Source organism: Oncorhynchus gorbuscha, linkage group LG09, assembly GCF_021184085.1.
Source record: "Oncorhynchus gorbuscha isolate QuinsamMale2020 ecotype Even-year linkage group LG09, OgorEven_v1.0, whole genome shotgun sequence".
In the NCBI taxonomy this organism is placed as follows: domain Eukaryota; kingdom Metazoa; phylum Chordata; class Actinopteri; order Salmoniformes; family Salmonidae; genus Oncorhynchus; species Oncorhynchus gorbuscha.
In genome coordinates this window covers 69445932-69473556 of record NC_060181.1, presented here as the reverse complement: position 1 = coordinate 69473556, position 27625 = coordinate 69445932, and the positions used below count along the sequence as shown (strand labels likewise).

Below are 27625 nucleotides of genomic sequence, written 5' to 3'. Positions count from 1 at the left end.
TTTGTTGATTTCCATGTTTGAGTGGACCTACTGCACTGTTGTAGAGACTGTAGAGTACCTGCCTGGTGTTGTGCTTCTGAGCAGAAGAAGTGGTTAAGGAGAGGAGACTTGTATCATGAGTTTGGAGAGTGATGTGTCCATGTTTGCAGTGTGTGTGTGTGTGTGTGTGTGTGTGTGTGTGTGTGTGTGTGTGTGTGTGTGTGTGTGTGTGTGTGTGTGTGTGTGTGTGTGTGTGTGTGTGTGTGTGTGTGTGTGTGTGTGTGTGTGTGTGTGTGTGTGTGTGTGTGTGTGTGTGTGTGTGATAAAGGAGGTGGGCTCGTGGTAATGACTGGAGCGGAATCAGTGGAATGGCACCAAATACATCAAATCAAATATGCTTTGTCACATGTTCCGAACACAACAGAAGTGGACCTTACAGTGAAATGCGTACTTACAAGCCCATAACCAACAATGCAGTTAAGAAAATACCTAAAAAAAGCAAGAGATAAAATTAGAAATAATTAAAGAGCAGCAGTAAATAGCAATAGCGGGGCTATATACAGGGGGAACCGGTACAGGGTCAATTTGCGGGGGGGCACCGGTGTCAAGGTAATTGAGGTAATATGTACATATAGGTATAGTTAAAGGGACAATGCATAGATGCAAATAGCCTGGGTAGCCATTTGATTATTTTTTCAGGAGTCGTATGGCTTGGGGCTAGAAGCTGTTTAGAAGCCGCTTGGACCTAGACTTGCCACTCCGGTACCGCTTGCCGGGCAGTAGCAGAGAGATTAGTCTATGACTAGGCTGGCTGGAGTCTGACCATTTTTAGGGCCTTCCTCTGACACTGCCTGGTATAGAGGTCCTGGATGGCAGGAAGCTTGGCCCCAGTGATGTACTTGGCCGTATGCACTACCCTCTGTAGTGCCTTGCGGTTGGAGGCCAAGCAGTTGCCATACCAGGCAGTGATGCAACCAGTCAGGATGCTCTCGATGGTGCAGCTGTAAAACCTTTTGAGGATCTGAGGTCCCATAGCCAAATCTTTTCAGTCTCCTTAGGGGGAATAGGTTTTGTCGTGCCCTCTTCACGACTATCTTGGTGTGCTTGCTCCACTACAGCTCTGTCGAAGAGAATGGGGGCGTGCTCGGTCTTCTTTTTCCTGTAGTCCACAATCATCTCCTTTGTTTTGATCACGTTGAGGGAGAGGTTGTTGTCCTTGCATCATATCCCTATAGGCTGTCTCATCGTTGTCGGTGATCAGGCCTACCACTGTTGTGTCATCAGCAAACTTAACGACGGTGTTGGAGTTGTGCATGGTCGTGCAGTCATGAGTGACCAGGGAGTACAGGAGGGGACTGAGAACGCACCCCTGCGGGGCCCCCATGTTGAGGATCAGCATGGCAGATGTGCTCTTACCTACCTTTACCACCTGGGGGTGGCCCGTCAGGAAGTCCAGGATCCAGTTGCAGAGGGAGGTGTTTAATCCCAGGGTCCTTATTATGAGCTTTGAGGGCACTATGGTGTTGAACTCTGAGCTGTAGTCAATGAATAGCATTCTCACATAGGTGTTCCTTTTGTCCTGGTGTGAAAGGGCATTGTGGAGTGCAATATATATTGCATCATCTGTGGATCTGTTGGTGTGGTATGCAAATTGGAGTGGGTCTAGGGTTTCTGGGATAATGGTGTTGATGTGAACCATGACCAGCCTTTCAAAGCATTTCATGGTTACAGACGTGAGTGTTACGGGTCGGTAGCAATTAGGCAGTTTACCTTAGTGTTATTGGGCACAGGAACTATGGTGGTCTGCTTAAAACATGTTGGTATTACAGAATCGGACAGGGAGAGGAGGAAAATGTCATTGAAGATACTTGCCAGTTGGTCAGCGCATGCTCGGAGTACACGTCCTGGTAATCCGTATGGCCCTGCGGCCTTGTGAATGTTGACCTGTTTAAAGGTCTTACTCACATCGGCTCACATCTTACTCACATCGGCAGAGTATGATCACACAGTCACCCGGATCATGGTTTGCCATTCCATTTGCTCCGTTCCGTCTATTATTATGAGCCGTTCTCCACTCAGCAGCCTCCTGCGGTGTGTATGCATCCCATTTAGGAGTGGAGCTATCCCCCCCCCCCCCCCCCCCCCCTACACCCCGGTTAAATCCAGTGAGGCTCTCTATTGGCTTCAGACTGGACTAGAGCAATTGCCTTGCCTCAGACGTGACAAGGCTTTTCCATTCAAAAAACCCAGCGGAGTGCAATGAACCTCACTGAACAGGTGCAACCAAGCTCACCTAACACCGAACTGCTGAGAAGTCCTCAGAGGTGTACCCAGAATAAAAGTTAGCCAATTCACCCAATCTGAATAGTGATCTATGAACAAAATGTGTTCTGAAGTTAGCAGAGGGACTATACTTTTATATTTATTAGAAGTGCCATTATCAACAAAGATTCAGTACATCTTTCTCAACACGTGTATGATAATTGAAGTGTTGATAATTCAACGAGGCAGTGATTATGCACAGATGAGGTATTACCATCTTTCAGCCGCAGACAGTGGATGTGCATCAACAGAAAAATGACTTTCAAAGATATACAGTACTAGTCTGGTTAAGTGTGCCTTGAATTCTAAATAAATCACAGACAGTGTCACCAGCAAAGCACCCCCACATAATCATACCTTCTCCTCCATGCTTCACGGTGGGAAACACACATGCGGAGATCATCAGTTCACCTACTCTACGTCTCACAAAGACACGGTGGTTGGAACCAAATATCTCAAATTTGGACTATTCGGACGAAAGGACAGATTTCCAATGGTCTAATGTCCATTGCTCGTATTTCTTGGCCCAAGCAAGTCTTCTTCTTATTGGTGTCCTTCAGTAGTGGTTCCTTTGCAGAAATTTGACCATGAAGGCCTGATTCACACAGTCTCCTGTGTCTGTTACTGGAACTCTGTGAAGCATTTATTTGGGCTGCAATCAGAGGCTGGTAACTCTAATGAACTTATCCTCTGCAGCAGAGGTAATTCTGAGTCTTCCATTCCTGTGGGGGTCCTCATGAGAGCCAGTTTCATCATAGCACTTGATGGTTTTTGCGACTGCACTTGAAGAAACTTTCAATGTTCTTGAAATGTTCTGCATTGACTGACCTTTGGGGCGGCAGCGTAGCCTAGTGGTTAGAGCGTTGGACTAGTAACCGGAAGGTTGCAATTTCAAACCCCCGAGCTGACAAGGTACAAATCTGTCATTCTGCCCCTGAACAGGCAGTTATACCACTGTTCCTAGGCTGTCATTGAAAATTAGAATTAGTTCTTTAACTGACTTGCCTAGTTAAATAAAGGTAAAAATACAATAAAAAAATGTCTGAAAGTAATGGTAGACTGTTGTTTCTCTTTGCTTATTTGAGCTGTTTTTGCCATTATATGGACTTGGTCTTTTACCAAATAGGCCTAACTTCTGTATACCAACCTTATCTTGTCACAACACAACTGATTGTCTCAAACGCATTAAGGAAAGAAATTTCACAAATGAACTTTTAATAAGGCACACCTGTTAATTGAAATACACTCCAGGTGACTACCTAATGAAGCTGGTTGAAATAATGCCAAGAGTGTGCAAAGCTGTCAAGGCAAAGGGTGGCTACTTTGAAAAATATATATTTTTATATTATTATTATTATATTATTTTTGGTTAACACTTTTTTATTACTATATGATTCCATATGTGTTATTTCATAGTTTTGATGTCTTCACTAGTATTCTACAATGGAGAAAATAGAAAAAGTGAAGAAAAACCCTTGAATGAGTAGTTGTTCTAAAATTTTGACTGGTACTGTTTCTTTTATTCACAGTTATTTCTTATTATTGTGTATATTTATATTAAATTGCAGAGCTGTGACAATTGATTGTCTGCTTTAAAGCTATTGATGTTATTGTTTGTGTTTATTGCTCGGTTCTGCAAATGAAATATCCTAACCATCATAACCATTGTCAGCAGGGAAACTGCTAGATGATTCTGATTGAACCCTAGCAGTGTCTAAGAGGCCCATAAAGCAGTTTGGCCAAATTGAGGAATATTTTTTTTTTTAAACGTGTCTTTCTTTTTGTCAGATGTACATTTTGTGTTTACCCTTCATCATATCTGACCACAGACTATAATGAAGTACGATGTAATTTATTTACAATCACTTTCTAAATATAGCTTAAGTCTCAGTTGTTGTAAAGGAGAGATGGAAGGAACCCACTACAGTTCAGTGAAATAGCTTTGGGATAAAAGTCAACATTAAAAGGAAAGTAAAACTCATTTTCTGGAATCAGCCAAATTGCTTTGAGTGATACTGACAGCCTACATGCTGCTTCCCAAACAGGTGACCCTCCGGATCACCTAGTCCAGATTAGCTGTGCTTTCTGCATTCATTTGTTGCTACTGGGGTCAGTGGGTAGTGGTGATTGCTTGGTTGTTGCTAATCATATTTAATTTAAACCTCAACCACTGGGTTTGATTCCAGGCAAGTGGAGGCTGATAGATGGATCACCCACACTGTCTAATCACCAAACCTAACCTCACCCACACACGCGCACACACACGCACACGCACACACACACACACACACACACACACACACACACACACACACACACACACACACACACACACACACACACACACACACACACACACACACACACCTTCTAAACACAGGCCCTCAGATCTCCGTTTAGCACAGCAAAAAAACAGTAACACACAGCACCAGGAGTTGAAAGGATCAACCTGGTGTCACACACACTGCTTTCATTAACTCCATTCACAACTGTCCTTGGCAATCATCAGGATGCATCAGTGATTGTGCAAAAAATATCTAATTGTTAACATTTTGGGGGAATTGCCATTTGTTGTGAATAAGCTCGTCAAATCATCTGATAGCTACATCGACAACTATAATCATTTTGCTGCCCATTCTGAAACTTTTAGTTTCGAGTCTCAACATGCTGTTTTAATACTTCAACTGAACATTCTCATAATTGCGTTTGTCATGCAGCAGCAGGAATCAAATAGCAGTTAGTGTCCATTTCACATGACAGTGATAACAAGCCAGCAGTGGGCAAAACGAAACTATAGATAATCTATCAGTATGCAAGGCACTCTTGGGCAAACCTCGCATTTATGGTAATACACATGCACGCGCACACCAACACACACATTCACAGTCCCCTACTGGGGGGGGGCAATAGATCCAGGTCAGCCGCCTGTTAGATCTCAATCTCTCTTAATTGACACAGGCTGACGGTTGAGAACAAGCCTAACCACTACAAATACAGCATTTCATTGATTAACCCAAGGCAGACCAAAGGCTTCAGCTACAGGAAGAGTGTGTTGTTTAATCAGCGTTCAATAACTTTGATTCGCTAATGGAGCAGAGAAAATGGAAAGCAGTTTTCACATACACTACCAGTCAAAAGTTTTAGAACACCTGCTCATTCATGGGTTTTTCTTCATTTTTTACATTGTATAAAAATATTGAAGAAATCAAAACTATGAAATAACACTTATGGAATCACGTAGTAACCAAAAAGTGTTAAACAAATCAAAAATATATTTGACACCCTTTGACTTGATGACAGCTATGCACACTCTTGGCATTCTCTCAACCAGCTTCACCTGGAATGCTTTTCAAACAGTCCTGAAGGAATTCCAACACATACTGAGCACTTGTTGGCTGGTCTTCCTTCACTCTGCAGTTAGACTTATCCCAAATCATCTCAATTTGGTTGAGGTCAAGGGATTGTGGAGGCCAGGTCATCTAATGCAGCATTCTATCGCTCTCCTTCTTGGTCAAATGGCCTTTACACAGCCTGGAGGTGTGTTTTAGGTCATTGTCCTGTTGAAAAAAAAATGATATCCCATCTGGTTTGGGCTTAATGGGAGTGACATATCACTGAAGAATGCTGTGGTAGCCATGCTGGTTAAATGTGCCTGTGTCATCTGTAGTGCCGTAGTGTTGTCTGTAGTGTCGTCTCACAAAGACACGGTGGCTGGAACCAATTACCTCAAATTTGGACTCCAGACCAAAGGACAAATCTCCACCGGTCTAATGTCCAGTGCTCATGTTTCTTGGCCCAAGCAAGTCTCTTCTTATTATTGGTGTCCTTTAGTAGTGGTTTCCGTTGCAGCAATTCAACCATGAAGGTCTGATTCAAGCAGTCTACTCGAAACAGTTGATGTTGAGATGGGTCTGTTACTTGAACTCTGTGAAGCATTTATTTGGGCTGCAATATCTGAGGCTGGTAAACTCGAATGAACTTATCCTTTGCAGCAGAGGTAACTCTGGGTCTTCCATTCCTGTGGCGGTACTCATGAGAGCCAGTTTCATCATAGCGCTTGACAGTTTTTGCAACTGTACAAGAAGAAACTTCACATTTATTTGTCACATACACATGGTTAGCAGATGTTAATAAATGCTTGTGCTTCTAGTTCCGATCATGCAGCAATATCTAACAAGTAATGTAACCTAACAATTTCACAACAACTATCTTATGAACACGAGTGTAAAGGAATGAATATGAATATGTACATAAAAATAAATGAACGAGTGATGGCCGAACGGCATAGGCAAGATGCAGTAGATGGTATAGAGTACAGTATATACATATGAGATGAGTAATGTAGGGTATGAAAACATTATATAAAGTGGCTTTGTTTAAAGTGGCTAGTGATACATTTAATTACATCAAGATGGCAAGATGCAGTAGATGGTATAGCGTACAGTATATACATATGAGATGAGTAATGTAGGGTATGTAAGCATTATATAAAGTGGCTAGGGACAAATAGATTACATCCATTTTTCCATTATTAAAGTGGCTAGAGTTAAGTCAGTGTGTTGGCAGCAGCCACTCAATGTTAGTGATGGCTGTTTAACAGTCTGGTGGCCTTGAGATAGAAGCTGTTTTTCAGTCTCTCGGTCCCTGCTTTGATGCACTTGTACTGACCTCCCCTTTTGGATGATAGCGGGGTGAACAGGCAGTGACTTGGGTGGTTGTTGTCCTTGATGATCTTTTTGGCCTTCCTATGACATCGGGTGGTGTAGGTGTCCTGGAGGGCAGGTAGTTTGAACCCGGTTATGCATTGTGCAGACCTCACTACCCTCTGGAGAGCCTTACGGTTATGGGTGGAGCAGCTGCCGTGCCAGGCAGTGATACAGCCCGACAGGATGCTCTCGATTGTGCATCTGTAAAAGCTTGTGAGTGTTTTTGGTGAAATGACTAATTTCTTCAGCCTCCTGAGGTTGAAGAGGCTCTGCTGTGCCTTCTTCACCACGCTGTCTGTGTGGGTGGACCATTTCAGTTTGTCCGTGATGTGTACGCCGAGGAACTTAAAACTTTCCACCCTCTCCACTACTGTCCCGTCAATGTAGATAGGGGGATGCTTTGTTTTGTTGACATTGAGTGTGAGGTTATTTTCCTGACACCACACTCCGAGGGCCCTCACCTCCTCCCTGTAGGCCGTCTCGTAGTTGTTGGTAATCAAGCCTACCACTGTAGTGTCGTCTGCAAACTTGATGATTGAGATGGAGGCGTGCATGGCCACGCAGTCGTGGGTGAACAGGGAGTACAGGAGAGGGCTGAGAACGCACCCTTGTAGGGACCCAGTGTTGAGGATCAGCGGGGTGGAGATGTTACCTACCCTCACAACCTGGGGGCGACCAGTCAGGAAGTCCAGGACCCAGTTGCACAGGGCGACTGGGAGTTTGGAAGGTTTGACGAGTTTGGACGGTACTATGGTGTTAAATGCTGAGCTGTAATTGATGAACAGCATTCTTACATTGTCTCTGATTGGGAACCATATTTAGGCAGCCATATTCTTTGGGTATTTTGTGGGTGATTGTTTCCTGTCTTTGTGTTTACTGCACCGGATAGGGCTGTTTCGGTTTTCACGGTTCTTGTTTTGTAGTTGTGTTCATGTTTGAGTTTTCCTATTAGAACCATGAACTATAACCACGCTGCGTTTTGGTCTGCCTCTCCTTCCCAGGAAGAAAACCGTGACACTAACCAACAATGCAGTTTAAAAGAATACAGATAAGAAAAATAAATAAAACAGTAATAACAATAACGAAAAATAACAATAACGAGACTATATACAGGAGGGTACCAATACAGAGTCATTGTGCGGGGGCACTGGTTAGTTGAGGTAATATACACATTTAGGTAAAGTGACTATGCATAGATGATAACAACAGAGTAGCAGCGGTGTAAAAGAAGGGGAGAGGGGGGGAAATGCAATAGTCTGGGTAGCCATTGGATTAGCTTTTCAGGAGTCTTATGGCTTGGGGGTAGAAGCTGTTTAGAAGCTTCTTGGACCTAGACTTGGCAGTCCATTACCACTTGCCGTGCGGTAGCAATCTATGACTGTAGTGGCTGGAGTCTGACCATATTTAGGGCCTTCCCCTGACACAGCCTGGTATAGAGGTCCTGGATGGCAGGAAGCTTGCCCCCAGTGACGTATTGGGCGGTTCGTACTACCCTCTGTAGTGCCTTGTGGTTGGAGGCTGAGCGGTTGCCATACCAGGCAGTGATGCAACCAGTCAGGATGCTCTCGATGGTGCAGAGAACCCATGCCAAATATTTTCAGTCTCCTGGAGGGGGAATAGGTTTGGTCGTGCCCTCTTCATGGCTGTCTTGGTGTGCTTGAACCATGTTAGTTTGTTGGTGATGTGGACATAAAGGAACTTGAAGCTCTCAACCTGTTCCACTGCAGCCCCGTCGATGAGAATGGGGTTGTGCTCAGTCCTCTTTTTCCTATAGTCCACAATCATCTCCTTTGTCTTGATCACGTTGAGTGAGAGGGTATTGTCCTGGCACCACACGGTCAGGTCTCTGACCTCCTCTCTATAAGCTGTCTCATCGTTGTCGGTGATCAGACCTACCACTGTTGTGTCATCAGCAAACTTAATGATGGTGTTAGAATTGTGCCTGGCCGTGCAGTCATGAGTGAACAGGGAGTACAGGGGGCTCAGCGTGGCAGATGTGTTGCTATCTACCCTTACCAGATGGGGGCGGCCCGTCAGGAAGTCCAGGATCCAGTTGCAGCAGGAGGTGTTTAGTCCCAGGGTTCTTAACTTATTGATGAGCTTTGAGGGTACTATGGTGTTGAATGCTGAGCTGTAGTCAATGAATAGCATTCTCACATAGGTATTCCTTTTGTACAGGTGAGAAAGGGCAGTGTGGAGTGCAATAGAGAATGCATCATCCGTGGATCTGTTGGGGCGGTATGTAAATTGGAGTGGGTCTAGGATTTCTGGGATAATGGTGTTGATGTGAGCCATGACCAGTCTTTCAAAGCACTTCATGGCTACAGACGTGAGTGCTAGGGGTCGGTAGTCATTTAGGCATGTTACCTTAGTGTTCTAGGGCACAGGCACTATGGTGGTCTGCTTAAAAATGACAGACGCGGACAGAGAGAGATTGAAAATGTCAGTGAAGGTACTTGCTAGTTGGTCAGCGCATGCTCGCAGTACACGTCCTGGTAATCCGTCTGGCCCTGTAGGCTTTTGAATGTTCACCTGTTTAAAGGTCTTACTCACATCGGCTGTGGAGATCGTGATCACACAGTCTCCCGGAACAGCTGGTGCTCTCATGTATGTTTCAGTGTTATTTACCTCGAAGCAAGCATAGAAGTAGTTTAGCTCGTCTGGTAGGCTTGTGTCACTGGGCAGCTCTCAGCTGAAGGTGAAGGTGCGCTCCCCACTTTCCTCTGGTATTTATTTAGCAACCGTGATAACACATCACTCCAGACACAAGCAACAACCCATACATAAATGTAGCCACCTATACACCTAAACATTAGTGATCTGACATACTGTACTGCATGGAAATGTGACTATTTTTCAGTCTGATCAACTGTAGGCTACTAACAGCAGCTGCATCCGCTCTATCCCTATGTGCAGGGTAAACGGAGCGGTAACGTTCTGCATTTATAGCCCATTTGTTTGTGAGAAAATGTGAATGGGATCCAATTTGGTTTATATTCAAACCTAGACTTTTTAAATCTAAAATTATTAACTGAAATTAATCAATAAACACAATAGCTGACAGACTGAGTTCATTTTTAATTAGGCCAAGAGATGCATGGGGCAGGACAACACAATGCAAACCAGCATAAAGAAAGCTCAGCCCTGTGAGTGCCATTGTCCAATCATGTTGCTTTCTCTGTGTATAGGAAACCCCTTAGTTATTTTTTCACATATAATTAATATGAACAAGTACAAGGTTGCTGCATGTGAACTGATTAGAAAAACTCTGATCCCATCATAACCCATATTAAATGTTTTTACAACACACTACTCACGCCATACCATATAAGGTCTAGTTTTTTACTTGTCAGGTTACCAGATCAGGAAAAATGATGGGTCCCAGAATTCCACCACGCCACTCTGGGACCACCTCTGAACTATGTGGTGTGAAGACATACAATACACAAACAAGACATTTTCATTGATTTATTAGTATTAATTTGTTAACATTTCCACGATTTTTCTTTCACTTTAGAAATATGAAGTAGCTTTTGTACGTCGGTAGGAAAAAATGTAATTTCATATTTTTTTTAACATTTAATTTTAAGGCAACAAAATATAAAGACTCTCTCCAACATCCTCTTCAATGACGTATATATATATAATTATATATATAATTATTGATATGAAACATTTAATTTGATAGAATCTTTTTAAATTATCATGTGTTTCTCCATTGAATCCTATGGGGAATTTTTGATATTTCTTCTTTATTTTAATTTGATATTTTTACCTCAGTTTCGTGATAACCAATTGGTAGTTACGGTCTTGTCCCATCGCTGCAAGTCCCGTATGGACTCGGGAGAGGCGAAGGTCGAGAGCCGTGCGTCCTCCAAAACACCACCCCGCCAAGCCACACTGCGTCGTTGACACACTTCTCATTTAACTCGGAAGCAGCCGCACCAATGCGTCGGAGGAAACAACGTACACCTGGCGACAGTGTCAGCGTGCACTGCACCCGGCACCTGCCACATGAGTTGCTAGAGTGCGACAAGGACAACCCGGCCGGCCAAACCCAACGTAACCCGGGCGACGCTGGGCCAATTGTGCGCCGCCTCATCGGTCTCCCGGTCGCGGCAGGCGGCGACACAGCATGGGATTGAACCAGGATCTGTAGTGATGCAGCTAGCACTGCATTGCAGTACCTTAGACCGCTGCGCCACACGGGAGGACGATTATAAAAAAATTGGGATATTTAAACATTTTTAATCTATAAAAGTAATTAAATGATTGATATAAAACAATTATATGAATATACGGCTTTCCATACTGAGACACACCAGCCCATAACACTAGCAAGCAAATAAAACTAACAGTATATAATAAGCAATTTCCCTTCGGGAACAGATGGTGTACAGTATATAATCAGGAACATATGAAAAAGCAAACAATTTTACTAAACCTGATGGATACCACAGCGTCAATTTTATTATATATCACAACAGATTATTCTACATTCAATAAATGTGGGTCCTTTCCAAGAGGAAACTGGGTATGGATTTTTAAATGAAAGCTTTGGAGTTGAGAGTTGGCTGGAGAATAAAACCAATCTCTATCATTCATTCCACACCATGGACTACAGCTGAAGAGCAGACATCTGTCATTCACCTGTAAAGATGATTCACTGGGGGAAAAAGTCGATACGCTTTTCACTAGGAAATGTCATCAACAGATCATATTTGGACACAATGTAATTTTCTTGAAAGAACATCACAGCCTTTCTTCAATTATGTAGCTGTAAATAACCTATGTTGTACGTAATGGATGCAAAAACATTCTCAGCAGGATATGTTTATAGTTTCCAGCTAAAATCTCACCTAAGTACCTAATATTATTTCAATATCAAAGCAAACTTCCATTAGGCTTACATAGCTATAAAAATACATACACCTTAAATAATAGTTACTCTTTATTTTTTATTTTATTATCGGGTTGGATGTCTTCATATGACACTACTGTGTTTGATTTAGATTTTTTTGTCGGTTGTGTTTGTTCGATTTGTTAGTTATTTTGGGTTGAGTTGGAATTTGAACAAAATTGGCCAGGAAAATATATTCAAACAAAATATTTGCAATTCCATGGTCATGGGTGATATTTTGAAAAGTCACACAGCTAAGGTGTAAGGTATTCTTCATGCATCTACATTTGTATTGGCATTGCAAAACATTAGTCTGACCTGTTTGGCCACTTTTCTCATTATTAAGATCCTAAATATCATACCTTGACATTTTTATGATAATTGGAAATATAAACTAAGAGTTATGAACTAAGAGTTATGAACTAAGAGTTATGAACAGAGGGTAGTGACAGTTTTACAAACATGTTTCACACACACACTCTTTCCTAAAGCCCCAAGAAATAGCACTTGACCTTGTGTGGACTAACAAAATGTCCCCAGTTGATTACATTTTTATTTGTTTACTATTATGCTAGGTTACAGCTCCGCCTTATCTCAGCTCACTGGTCACGATAACAACATCCACCGGTAGCACGCGCTCCAGCAGGTATATCTCACTGGTCATCCCCAAAGTCAACACCTCCTTTGGCCACCTTTCCTTCCAGTTCTCTGCTGCCAATGACTGGAACGAATTGCAAAAATTGCTGAAGCTTGAGACTTATATTTCCCTCACTAACTTTAAACATCAGCTATATGAACAGCTAACCGATCGCTGCAGCTGTACATAGCCCATCTGTAAATAGCCCCCCCAATCTACCTACCTCATCCCTATATTGTTTTTATTTACTTTTATAATCTTTTGCAAACCAGTATTTCTACTTGCACATAACCATCTGCTCATTATCACTCCAGTGTTAATTTGCTAAATTGGTGTTTTGCACACACTGTATATAGACTTTATTTTTTCTCTCTATTGTGTTGACTACGCTTGTTTATTCCATGTGTAACACTGTGTTGTTGCTTTGCTTTATCTTGGCCAGGTCACAATTGTAAATGAGAACTTGTTCTCAACTAGCTTACCTGGTTAAATAAAGGTGAAATAAAAATAAATAAATACAAATTATTCTGGGGACTTCTGGTCCCCACAATTATAGTTAAACACGTCCACACACGCCCTTTCCAATATCCAATATAAATACTTGTAAGTATAACACCTCCGCACAATTATTCTCCAGCTTTGGCAGAATATAAATATGCCACTCAAAGCAATTAAAATAATTTCCACAATACAACCAAACTTTCATTAAGTATGGTAAATGGCTTGTTGTGAACACAGCATTCCACTGTTCTACTGTAACCTTCTACTGCTTTCAAACTGTCGTCTTGCATTCCGGCTCACATTTTGTGGAATGCGATAAAGTCACCATTTCTACAGCAAGAACATTTTTACTTTACTGTGCTTCCATCATAAAGTAAAACAAAAAAAATGGTCTTAAGTTGCAAACTTAAGTGTTCAATGTACTGTATATGAAGTAAATCAAAATCAAATCAAACTTTATTGGTCACATGTACCGAATACAACAAGTGTAGACCTTACAGTGAAATGCTTACTTACAAGCCCTTAACCAACAGTGCAGTTCAAGAAGAGTTAAGAAAATATTTACCAAACTAAAGTTAAAAAAGAAAGAAAAAGTAACAAAATAAAATAACAATAGCGAGGGTATATAGAGGAGGTACTGGTACCAAGTCAGTGTGCAGGGGTACAAGTTAGTTGAGGTCATTTATACATGTAGGTAGGGGTGAAGATAAATGCATTGTCACATTCGTTCCAACTTCAATACCTCCGGACTCTAAGCAGACACTATAAAGTTGCGAACTTCAATTGTTGTTTCCTTATTTTCTGACCGTGTAATTAGTATGTTTAAACTTGCAGCGAGGGAAGTCTGCACTAAATCACTAAATACGGTGCATCAAAGGAGAATGAATCTTCCTTTGACAACTCTTCTGACCGTCAACACCAAGTTAAAACAGAAACCCTCTGCCACTGCTTCTCAGTACCACTCCTGGCAAACAGACATGTGTCTTTGTACAGCAAGAGGTTTCCTCCCAATTGTCCAGATTGTAACTGTTAGGACGTGTAGATATTGGAAATGTGTATCCTGAATCCAAAATGGTGTAGTGAGAGTAATGCAATTATGAAGCCAGATGCTGTGTGCTGAATTAAATGTCTTATGAGACACTGTGGTCTTCCTTCTCCTTTTCCATCTTAAATCAATCACATTAACAACCTCTACTTTGATGTTTGGAATGTATGTTCTTTTCATCCTCTGAGGCCAAACGTTACATTCCTCTTTGTTTTAAGTCCTACCATGTGGCTGACTAGTAGCCAGTGGAGGAAAAATAATGGAGAATAATAACTTTATTGTTCCACAGTATTTCTATTCCCACTATGCATTTATTGAAAAAGTTTAATTCACAGATTCCAAACTCCTTGCAAACGTTTCACCTTAGACTCGACAGTGACCTACATAGGCTTTTTCATTAAAGTGTGACCAAGCTTTAGAATCAGTTCAGTCATGCGTGAGTCTTTGTATTATGTATGGTGCAATTGCACAACAAAACAAATAGTATGAGAAAGAAATGCCTTCTTATTGAAAAGAAGCACCCTGTCGCAGTAATAACGTCCAACATATTATATCCAGCACTGATACAAAGCAACAACACTCCACTATGGGCCTCCACATCCATTTTCATTACAAAAGAAAATATATCATCAATCAACATGCAGCTCCAGCCAGTGGTTTAATTATCTAATGCCCAGACAATTTCACACAGAGTGAAGCAGAACTGTCACAGTCATACCACAACACTGGTTAAATGGCTTTATCCAGGAGCCACTTAACTAGCAACATGTACAGGCCTAGGCCCTAAGCCTCCCCACTTTCTCCCTTAATCCATGACAGGGATCTGATTCACTGGCTGACATGCTCCACTGTTCCAGCCTGATAAAGGCCTTTAGGTCCAAACGTTTCACAATACAACAGAGGGAAGATTCATCTACTCTTTACGTCAATTGTTTTTTTTTTACCCACGTTGTGGGTACACTACGTTTTACACTAGCCACAACTCACCCATAACAGCCAGGGAAGAGGCTTTGGTTAGCTCCCTCTTCATGCTCTCCAGCACCTCCAGACCACTACCGTCCACATTGCACCTGTTGATAGTGCCATTACCAGAGCTGATCCAGTACAGCTTGTTGGCTGTGTAGTCTAGAGAGAGACCTGGGGGAGAAGAATGAAAGGGGGCTAGTGACTATATGATGCCTTATCTTTTTACAGTCAGATCTTTGTGTCAGATATGGTAAAGCACACAAGTGGGAAATACTGGTTGCAATAGCATCATCACATGTCAAATATTTAATGACTTGGTCTACATGATGGCAATCAGTAAAATGTACATACGCAAGATGCATCTGGTATTAGAGGGACTATGGTTGTTTGAATGTACAGTTTGTATAATATGTGTCTATCGGGGTGATTGTGAGATTGTTGCAATCTTTCTTGCAGCCTGGGATGTGACTTCATATGTGAAAGTATGGATGTAGCACTACGTGTGTATCTATAGGAGTGAGTATAAGTGTGAGCGTGCACATTTGTGTGTGTTTGCGAGTGTGTGCGTGCCTGCTTGTGTGTGTGTGCATGTGCCATGGGTGCATGTGTGCACACGTGTGTTTGTGTGAGTGCCTGTATGTGTGTGCATGTGTCATGTGTGCATGTGTGTGAGGTTGTTGGAAGGATTCGTCGCAGCCTGCCTGTGATATCTCTATGACCTCTATTTGACATTATAAATCATTTGACCAGAGAGTGGCTCCTTCCTTTTTAAATCCATTCTCTAGCAGACATGATGAGATTTGACAGAATGGCACTATTGATGGTGGCAACTGGGGGCTACTTCAATTGTGTTTGTGGACAGCTCTGTCTCCCATGGTGTGTGTTTGTGTGCGTGTCTGCGTGCGTGCGCCTGTATTCCCATTCACAACACATCATTCATTTACCACCGTCCCCAGGTCCGGCCCATCATCAATGAAGTCATGTGATGTATATGGCACGCGGGCAATTTATATTTCAGACAGGGCATACCAAGACTACCCGGCAGACACAGTGAAGACAACGGTACTGTGTTTATCTGAGAAAGTGAAGACTTGACCTTGCAGGTCTGTTTGTGCTGTAAGAACATGCTGCTTGAGGCGTGAACCTGCAGATGAACAATTGTGCACTGAAGCTTGTATCATCTGAGTATATGGTAGAGGTTCATGTTGAACAACTGTGTATGGCAGCAGAAGAGGTTTTCAGTTAGGTCAAGTGTACCAAATTATTTCAACACCTACCATTTGGAAAGATGCTATCTTTGTATCTTTGGAAATAAACAAAACAATTCACCTAGTGCTCATTATGAGGACACATTATCTGAATGGTGTACATTTTAGGACATCCCTACACCCTGTGACATACAAAGTAGCCCTGGCCTCCTCATAGGGATGTCCTAAAATGTACACCATACAGTGGACAGTGTATATACTGCCAGCATGTTGTTGGACTGCTCCTCTGAATCTGTCCCATGATATAGAATGTTGGAATCATAGAGTGTTGGAACAGGCAGTAGTGTTCCCGCAGTGTGAACAAACAGAGCTATAATGTTCAACTGACCGACTGGTTCCCGTTGGTTCTGGTGAAGGACCTTGCTGTTGCTCCCATCCATGTTGGCTATGTTTATTGTGTTGCCATCTGTCCAGTAGATTTTCCTAATGTGAAAGAATATAAATTACACAGACATTGCACATTACATTTTTACAGTTCTACTTTACAATAAGTTCCTAGTTCTTAATGATTTTGTTCAATTTAGTTGTAGTTTGTGAGAGCTGCACACTTTATTAATGTTGATACTGTGCAACTAAATTGCATACAATCTATATATTTACACTGAATAATGCTACAAATTCTATGAACAATTTTTATTTTAATGAGAGAACCATGGGAATGGTGTCATGTGTCATGTCTACTTTGGAAGGTTTTTGTTTTTGTTCAAACAAAATTATGATTTCCTAATAACTTGTTGATGTTGAGTCCCGGAAGATAATGATGAAGTACACAGATGCTGTGGTGTTTAATCTACTTACCCCTTGGCGGGGTGCACGACAAGGCACCTTGGTTTATCAATCCCATGAATGACAGATGTCTTCAGGGACCCATCCAGACGGGCGACATTGATTTGAGACTCGTCATTCTCTGAGCTGAGCCAGTATAAGTTCCTAGACAGCCAATCTAAAGCCAGCCCACGGCAGTTTAGTATATCTGAGGGGAAAACAAAGAGAGGGAGGCTGTCAATCCAGCATCCAACAATGTGTTTTACATGGAGTAACAGGGGTCATGAGTTAGACAGATTCATCTGCAGACCTTGGGACAACAAACAGTACGAAAAAACATTGGTATAAAACATTATTTGAAAAATACAGCGATAGTGAACATTATCTTGGAATGTGTAAAAAAGCTTATGCCGGCAGGTTTTTGTTCTGTTCTTTATCAGGGGCAATGAATTAAATCTCTGGCACAAATATCAAGAACGGAAATTAGGATGAGAGAGGAGACACTTCCTGAAAAACAGCAATTGTCTTTTGTGCTTTGACAACGTGCTTTCATGCGACACAATTTGTCAAAACAGAGCTTCCAATCAAAAGCCTTTCAGACACAATGAAACAAACAATAATTGCAGAAGTTAGTTCCGGATGTGTCTTTCATCCCTTTGCAATGCCAATCAGAAAATGTAATGTAAATCATGTTAATTAAATGAGTGGCAGACACTGGCACTACGTTATTGACAGGCCTATGAAGTATTGTAGCTGGAGTTTCTGCACACCACAAGACTGTGTTAGCCAATGGAGCTAAAGCCTGGGAATTAGTTTAGGAGAGCTTACACAAGTCATCATGACTCATCCATCTCAGTTACATTATCATCTCTCCAAGTTACACACTTAGAAATAACAGAGAGTGTGTGGGTCCCAAGTAGCACCTTATTCCCTACATAGTGCACTACTTTTGACAAGAGTCATATCGACCCTGGTCAAAATCTGGGATTGAGCCAGTAACTACCTCCAGAGATGACAGTCTCCAGCCAGGTGCCGTTGATGAAGGCCCGTTTGATGGTCTGTGTTTTCACATCCGCCCAGTAGATCCTCTCCTCCTGGGCATCGTAATCCACAACGGTGACGTCATCGATGTCTGGGACGGTAAGTGCTGTCATGACGTTCATGTAAGGGTTGTCAATATCCACCCCGCGGATCTCTGACCGCCTGACGTACAGGAGGAATCTTTTCAACACTATGGAAAAATAGAGAAATATCAATGGCTACCACTGATTTGTGAAGTGGTTGACCTTTTAAGTCAAATATGGTTATATGGGTGTAACATATGATATGATATGCAAGTGCCAATGAAATAATGAATATGCTAAACAAATTGTTCTGGCATTCTTTATGGTTCTTTGTTATGTGACTGTGCACAATCTCCCACTCTTTTGTGAATTTGATAATGAAAAGGATAGATACAGGTGTGTTAAAAGATTGAAGACGGCCGTCCCACTCACCGAAGCAAGATTGTTTGTTGGGGGACAGCTTCATGAGGTGTGGACAGGTGCAGGACGCAGTACGGTTGTAATTGATGAGACACATGTGTGAGCACGGGCCACACCCATCATTCTCTTCACATGGGTTAGACGCTGAAGGAGTGTGAGAGAGTCAGGAATAGAGAAAGAGAGAGAAAATTGTCAGCAGAAAGAATGAAAAAGGAGAAACACTTGGCCCATGACAATTATTATTTATTTTACCTTTATTTAACTTGGCAAGTCAGTTAAGAAGAAATTCTTATTTTTAATGACAGCCTAGGAACGAACTGCCTTGTTCAGGGGCAGAATGACAGATTTTTTACCTTGTCAGCTCAGGGATTTGATCTTGTAACCTTTCGGTTACTAGTCCAACACTCTAACCACTAGGCTACCTGCCACCACAAATACATGAATGTGCACTTAAAGCTTTCACCACATATATGATTCAACAGGAAAGCTCACATTTCTGTCAGTTGAAACAAAAAGCCTCCCAAGAGTCACATTTTTGTGGGAATCCTTTGTAGGAAATCCACTCTATATATCGCAGAGGATGTGGTAGTGCTGAAGTACAAGAACAAGATATGCTTTTGGGCACATGATCAAAATGTTTGCTGACAAGGTAAACAGTAAAAGGCACCAAAGCTTATAAAAACAGAAAATAAAGGTGCTTAGTTCGGTAGTTTTCAGCAGACCAATATGATTAAAGGGCTATTCTGGAACGTTAACACCTATCGAAAAGAGAGCAGGAACAGGAAATAAAGGAACAGCTGCAACAACCTGGGTGTAATGTTTTTCGATGGCCAGTTGGTCACATGTACTGCTCAACCATATCACTGACTCCCTCAGTTACAGTTGTGCTGACCAGATGGCACTCCACCTTATCCACACATACCACTACCCAACTCTACATCCACCTTGGCTCTCTTGATTCAACATTGCTTTCAAGTGGTTTAAACCACTGGCATACATTGGGAGAAATGGGCAGGGTAGGCTGGACATCTTTAAAGCAGTTGCATTTGTAACGGATGCTGACCCAGCAAACCTAATTATACAAACTAAAGAGTAATCAAGAAATGGTCAAATAACTCCCTATTCCTGGTAAGGCTTGGCTGACAGACAGGCCTCTTGGAACTCATTTGTCTGACTCATAAGGAGTTCACGACCTCATCTCTCTCTCCCTCTCTCCGAGTTTACAGTGACTTTACCTCTTCCATCAAGTCTGTTATTGTAGGACCACAACCACTGCCCAAGACTGCCCACTCTTAAGTCCCAACATTAACCTGTATGTACTGACATTTCCTCCAGACTGATTTCATTGCACACGTCTGGTGGGATATTGCTAAGGTTTAACCCCACAGTGATCCAGCAGTATATAAGCAGCATACGAACAGACACTAGAATTCCTCCTTTGTCAACACCAAGTCACTTCAGATAAATAAATGCACAGGTTTTTAGATTGGACAGTTATTTCCCTTTGGTACATTTTCATACAAGATACAAAGATCCATTTTTGCAGTGATTTACCCAAAACAAGCTTGACAAACTCATTTCCAAACTCATTTCCTGCACTATGTCTCGCTGAATCCATTATACATTCACATGGTTTAGTAGAGAAAATGACTCTGTCTGCGTGAGTTGAAAACATACCCGACAACACGAGTCATGATAGGAAATAAAAGCCTGAATACAGTTCAGCAGTCAGCTGAATTATAGCCATAAGAAATTACAATAACAGGGGAAAGACAGTTCATTTCTAGACTGGCAGACATCTCATAAATAAATAACCCCCATGCTTTGCCGACACAGAGAACAGAGAAAGGCTGGTGCCCAAAGAGTGATATCTTTCAATCAAAACCATAAAGTCTACTGGGTATAATACGGAATGTCCAGTCCTGTGTGGCTCAATTGGTAGAGTATGGTGTTTTCCACGCCATGGTTGTGGATTTGATTCCCAAGGAGGACCATCACAAAAAAGTACAAACATGTATGCACTCACTACTGTACGAAGCTCTGGGTAAGTCTGATAAATGACTAAAATGTCATGTAAGCTGGGGCACTTCACTGTTATAAAATGTATCTAAACTCTCAGGAGGAGCTACAATATTCAAAAAAGGTCTCAGGTCGTCATGGTAACTGTTACAGTAAAATATGTGAAGTGTATTATGTTGTTGTTTAAAGTCTCTGTTTTGAAAGCTACATTTTCCTTTTAATGCGACTGAATAGATATTCAGCAGCGAATAGCGGTGTATTTTCAAAATCTGATTATTAATTCAACGTGTTTGTGTTTATCTAACGCAGGGAGTAGTGGCTCTGTCAAGCCCTGGGTGTTATATTCACGTTGTATTATCATCAACACTCCTCTTTGTCTTTCTCTGCCACTCACAAGCAAATGAGACAAGGGGGCTGTGCAGGAAAGCCACATGTTTACCTTGTAAATGTCCGGTGCCCGTTATCTGAATACAAAATGTTCATTATAGCTTCCAATAGTATCACCCCGCTTGTATTTGAAGCAGCTGCTTACTTCCATGCAGTGATTCAATGCACTCTGCATACTGATCAGATGTATTCCTTCCTATTCTCAGCAAGCATAGTGCACAGCTGTGGAGATACATTCAGAGGTCCTTTTGTTTAATAACAATTTAGGCACAGTCAGTAGTTCTGATTGCATTAATGCAGCCATGAATACAGAATACTTTATATAAAATCATCATAACTCAAATACTGATACTTACAACACTGTATTGTGTCTTTGTAAATATAATAGACATCATTGTACAAATGTTTTGATACTATTCATTTCATTTCCAATATGATCATATGAGCCTGCTGCGGATCACCAGTGCTGGGAGGGGAGAGCGTTCTGTTTGATGTGTTATTGCAGCTATAACTAACCAATTACAGTTGCTCACTGTGAGGCCTTGGGACCAGCATTCCCCTTAACTAATCATTGGCACCTCCTCCCCGTTTTCAAACCTCATGTTACCCATCCCCCCCTCCCCCGCCACACATAATGTATTTACAACCAGACTGTTGACGCCCCCAGACAAGCTCCCGTTTTGGCACCCACCAAACACCCCCAGAGACATGTACTGTAGCCCCCACAGCTCTCCAGTAGTCTCCCTCTATTTGTCACTACCTCCCTCCCTCCCGCAGTCTCTCTGGTCCAAATCTGCAGGGCCAAGCAGAGACCACCAGTATCTCCAGGCTTTGGGACTGGCTGGCTGGATTGGATATTACCCAAGTTTCGCCCACTGGGCTCTTTAAAATGGGATTAGGCATACTTACTGGCTTCTGCAGTTCAATTTCCTCACACTTATCTATGCAGAACAGTCACGAGCAGGCAGATACAGAGGACGAAACAGCCAAATTAACTCCTACCACATTGGCATCATTTTGAGAATGCTAAATAGATGCAAACCAGATTACTAGAGTACTAATGCCCATTCATGGACAGCGGCTTACATTCATAGAAAGCTAAAAGGGGAGATATTTTTAACTCAGCTGTGAAGATATCATTTTTAAGGGTGTGAAAACAAACTACATCCTAAAGACAATACCGGCATCCAAGATATTATGATTTCTTTGACTAGCAGCTCTGTTTACAGAACCATTTTCGCAAATCCTTTTAGAAACAAAGAGCAATGAATGAACACCCAATCAATGCTATAATCTAAGCCTGGAAATATACAGTGAGCTGCAAAAGTATTAGAACAGTCACACATTTGTTGTTGTTTTGGCTCTGCAATCCAGCACTTTGGATTTGATAAGAGGTGAAAGTGCATATTGAGAAATAAACACAAACCTACTGAAAATACACTTTATAGGCCTCCTGAGTGGCGCAGCAGTCTAAGGCACTGCATCGCAGTGGTTGACGCGTCCCTGCAGACCCGGGTTCGATCCCAGGCTATGTCACAACTGGCCTCTCATAGAGCGGCGCACAATTGGCCCAGGGGAGGGTTTGGCTGGTGGGGCTTTACTTCGCTCATCACGCTCTGGTGACTCCTTCAAATGAGTGGATTCAGCTATTTCAGCCACACCCGTTGCTGACAGGTGTATAAAATTGAGCACACAGCCATGCAATCTCCATAGACAAACATTAACAGCAGAATGGCCTTACTGATGAGCTCAGTGACTTTCAATGTAGCACCATCATAGGATACAAAGCAGTTTGTCAAATTTCTGCCCTGCTAGAGCTGCCCCGGTCAACTATAAGTGCTGTTATTCTGAAGTGGAAATATCTAGGAACAACAACGGCTCAGCCGCAAAGTGGTAGGCCTGACAGGATGGGACTGCTGAAGCGCATAGAAATTGTCTATCCTCGGTTGTAACACTCACTACCGAGTTCCAAACTGCCTCTGGAAGCAACGTCAGCACAATAAATGTTCGTCGGGAGCTTCATGAAATGGGTTTCCATGGCCGAGCAGCCGCACACAAGCCTAAGATCACCATGCGCAATGTCAAGTGTTGGCTGGAGTGGTGTAAAGCTCGCAGCCATTGGCCTCCGGAGCAGTGGAAACATTCTCTGGGGTGATGAATCACACTTCACCATCTGGCAGACTACGGAAGAATCTGGGTTTGGCGGATGCCAAAAGTTTAGTGGAGGAGGAATAATGGTCTGGGGCTGTTTGGGCTAGGACCCTTAATTCCAGTGAAGGGAAATCTTAATGCTACAGCACACAATAACATGCTAGACGATTCTGTGCTTCCAACTTGACAACAGTTTGGGGAAGGCCCTGTTTCAGCATGACAATGCCCCTGTGCACAAAACAAGGTCCATACAGAAATGGTTTGTTGAAATCGTTGTGGAAGAACTTGACTGGCCTGCACAGAACCATGACGTCAACCCCATCGAACAGCTTTGGGATGAATTGGAACGCCGACTGCGAGCCAGGCCTAATTGCCCAACATCAATGCCTGACCTCTCTAATGCGCTTGTGGTTAAATGAAAGCAAGTCCCTGCAGGAATGTTCTAACATCTAGTGGAAAGCATTCCCAGATGAGTGTAGGCTGTTATAGCAGCAAAGGGGGGACCAACTCCATATTAATTCCCATGATTTTGGAATGAGATGTTCAATGAGCAGGTGTCCACATATTTTGGGTCATGTAGTGTATCAGTAAATTGATGAGCCAAACGGATTAAGAATTTAAATTGGGGGCCAACTGGTAAGCCTATTTTACTTTCCATACACCTTAATCTGCATAATTTATTTAATGCGTGCCTTTAATTTGACTTCCAATGGGCATATACAGAGAATAGGCTATCATCGGTGTTGACAGGATTAATTGTAGCCCGCTCTCATTCTGCAGTTCCTTTCATTAATTCTGGTTCAATTAATTTTAAAAACGGCTTGACACTGTTGCATGAACCAATTAGCCTAATTTGGGCGGAGGGAGAAAACACATTCTGAGGTACCATTAATGCAATCTAATTCTCTGCATGACCACCTTTTTCAATCATTCAGCCCCTTTCTTATTGTATGCATGCTGAGAAGCCCCATGATTGGCAGGCCCAATGAGGGCAGAGAAGCAGCTAAAATGAATACCATTATACTCTCTCTCTCTTCTTCTCTATATGCAACAGGGGATTCACCTTTTCAGAAATGCTTCTTAGTCAATACACTCATTGAAAAAAGTGTTCCAAAAGCGTTCTTTGGCTGTCCTCATAGGAGAACCCTTTTTGGTTCCAGGTAGAACTGTTTTGGGTTCCAGGTAGAACCGTTTTGGGTTCCAGGTAGAACCCTCTGTGAAAAAGTGTTGTATTTTGCACATGCTTCGTAAACAACAGGTGTAGACTAACGTTAATATGTTTCGTTACAGCCCCTTCCCAACAACCAAAGGAGAAAGAAAACAGAGAGACAATAGAAAAGTAAAACACGTAATAATAAATAAACAATGAGTCACCATAACTTGGCTATATACACGGGGTACCAGTGCCGAGTCTATGTGCAGGGGTACGAGGTAATTGAGGTAGAGATGTACATATACACTGTACATATGGAAAAAAGTGACAAATTATAAACAGTAGCAGAAGCATATGCATATGTGATGAGTCCAAAAGTTAGCACAAAAAGAGTAAATGCAGATTGTTTAATAGTCTATTTAGCAGTCTTATGGCTTGGGGGTAGAAGCTGTTCAGGGACCTGTTGGTTCCAGACTTGGTGCAGCGGTAAGGCAAGCCATGCAGTAGCAGAGAGAACAGTCTATGACTTGGGTGGCTGGAGTCCTTGAAAATGTTTAGTGATGTACTGTGTACAGTGATGTACTGGGCCGCACACACTACCCTCAGTAGCGCCTTGCGGTCGAATGCCAAGCAGTTGCAATACCAAACATCGATGCAGCCAGTCAAGATGTTCTCAACGTTTCAGCTGTAAACTTCTTAAGGATCTGAGGGCCCATGCCAAATCTTTTCAGCCTGCTGAGGGGGAAGAGGTGTTGTCGTGCCCTCTTCTCTACTGTGTTGGTGTGTGTGGACCATGATAGATCCTTAGTGATGTGGACACGAGGAACCTGAAGCTCTCAACCCGCTCCACTACAGCCCCATTAATGACGATGGGAGAGTGACAACACTCAGGGGAATAGTTGATGTGCATTACCAAAGGTTACAGTTGCTTGACTACAGGTCTAGGCTGTTTACCTTGTGGCTGTCTGCTAGGGTGGAAGATCTGCAGGTCAAAGGGCTGAGCGCTGGTCTTCTGGATCACTGTGACGTTACGGCCCGTCCACTTGTTGGCTCTGGCCAGGGTGTTGGTCCTCCAGTCTGTCCAGTAGACACTTCCCCCAAACAGGGACACGGCGAAGGGGTGTGACAGGTACTCATGTCCCCTCAGGATCTCTATGATCCCACTGCCATCGTACAGTGCAGAGTAGATGGCATCAGAGCTGTGAAAGGGAGAAGATAGGTGAAGGTACGGTAACCAGCCAGAATAGATAACATACAGCTCAGATTAGATGGCATGAGAGATGTTCGAGGGAGAAAACATGATCAGGAGGTCATTAGATTGTCTCTTTCCAGTATAAAGACAGAGATACAGTATATGCATACTAGCCAGGTAGAGTAACCATGGAAGTACAATACATTGCAGCGTAGATGCAATTAGAGCTGTTATATGGTGGTATGAATATCATCATGAGGCTGCCTGGCTCTATACAATAAAAATACTAGTCAGGTATTTGTATTTATTATGGATCTTCCTCCCAAGGCAGCAACTACTCTTCCTGGGGTCCAGCAACATTAAGGCAGTTATGCAGTTTTAAAAACATTACATTCACAAATTTCACAACACACTGTGTGCCCTCAGGCCCCTACCACATACAAAATCCATGTGTATGTGTGTGTATAGTGCGTATGTTATTGTGTGTGTGTATGCAAGTATCTGTGCCTACGTGTATGTATGTGTTGCTTCACAGTCCCCGCTGTACCATAAGGTGTATTTATTTTTTAATTTTTAAATTAAATTTCACTGCTTGCAATCAATTACTTGATGTGGAATAGTGCTCCATGTATTCATGGCTCTATGTAGTACTATGCGCCTCCCATTGTGTGTTCTTGTGGCATGTCTTGTGGGGTATGCATGGGTGTCCGATATGTGCACCAGTAGTTCAAACATACAGCTCAATGCATTCAACATGTCAATACTTCTCATAAATACAAGTAGTGATGAAGTCAATCTCTCCTCCACTTTGAGCCAGGAGAGATTGACATGCATATTATTAATATTAGCTCTCTGTGAACATTCAAGGACCAGCCATGCTGCCCTGTTCTGAGCCAATTGCAATTTTCCTATGTCCCTTCTTGTGGCACCTGACCACGACGACTGAACAGTAGTCCAGGTGTGACAAAACTAGAGCCTGTAGGACCTGCCTTGTTGATAGTGCTGTTAAGAAGGTAGAGTAGTGCTTTATTATGGACAGACTTCTCTCCATCTTTGCAACTGTTGTATCAATATGTTTTGACCATGACAGTTTTACAATCCAGGGTTACTCCAACAGTTTATTCACCTCAACTTTCTCAATTCCCACATTATTTGTTACAAGAGTTAGCTGAGGTTTAGGGTTTAGTGAATGATTTGTCCCAAATACAACGGCAGTTAGTGATAGGCGGGACGCAAATGTCTCACCTGGCCAATTGCCAGGGAAAATGCAGAGCGCCAGATTCAAATAAAATACTATAAAATTCAAACTTTCATTCAATAACACATGTAAGATACTCAAATAAAGCTACACTCGTTGCGAATCCAGCCAACATGTCAGATTTTAAAAATGCTTTTCGGCGAAAGCATAAGAAGCTATTATCTGATAGCCTGCACCATCTGCACCAGCAGTAAACAAAGTTGTTAGCATATTTCAACCCTGCAGGCGCTACACAAAACGCTGAAATAAAATGTAAAACATGCATTACCTTTGACGAGCTTCTTTTGTTGGCAATCCAATATGTCCCATAAACATCACAATTGGTCCTTTTGTTTGATTAATTCCGTCCATATATATCCAAAATGTCAATTTATAAAGCACGTTTGATCCAGAAAAAAAACAGCTTACAAAAAATGCAACGTCACTACAAAATATTTCAAAAGTTGCCTATAAACTTTGCCAAAATATTTCAAACTACTTTTGTAATACAACTTTAGGTATTTTTAAACGTTAATAATCGATCAAATTGTAGACGGGGCAATCTGTGTTCAATACAGGAATGAAAACAAACCAGCGCCACTTTTCATGTCTTGCGCAACTCACAAAAGTGTACCCAGTTCCTAGTTGGCCTACTTCTTCATTGCACAAAGGAATAACCTCGACCAAATTCCAATGACTGGTGATATCCAGTGGAAGCGGTAGGAACTGAGAACAGGTTCCTAAGAAATATCCCTTGGCAATAACAACTCAGGGAACAGAGAGAGGCAAAAATATATATATTTCTGAACAGTTAGTCCTCGGGTTTTGCCTGCTACATAAGTTCTGTTATACTCACAGACATGATTCAAACAGTTTTAGAAACTTCAGAGTGTTTTCTATCCAAATCTATGAA

At 42.2% G+C, this 27625-nt stretch overlaps 1 protein-coding gene across 1 annotated transcript in view; it reads right to left on the bottom strand.

The window, feature by feature from the left end:
* The window catches only part of lrp1bb (low density lipoprotein receptor-related protein 1Bb), a 433776-nt gene that overhangs the window by 121107 nt on the left and 285044 nt on the right, over nt 1–27625 (bottom strand). The window contains exons 27-32 of the mRNA XM_046364065.1: nt 25238–25482; nt 18586–18717; nt 18093–18320; nt 17123–17297; nt 16653–16747; nt 15078–15227 (exon numbers count right to left, since the gene is read on the bottom strand). Of these exons, the coding sequence (XP_046220021.1) occupies nt 15078–15227; nt 16653–16747; nt 17123–17297; nt 18093–18320; nt 18586–18717; nt 25238–25482 (1025 nt within the window). The remainder of the gene's footprint in view (nt 1–15077; nt 15228–16652; nt 16748–17122; nt 17298–18092; nt 18321–18585; nt 18718–25237; nt 25483–27625) is intronic.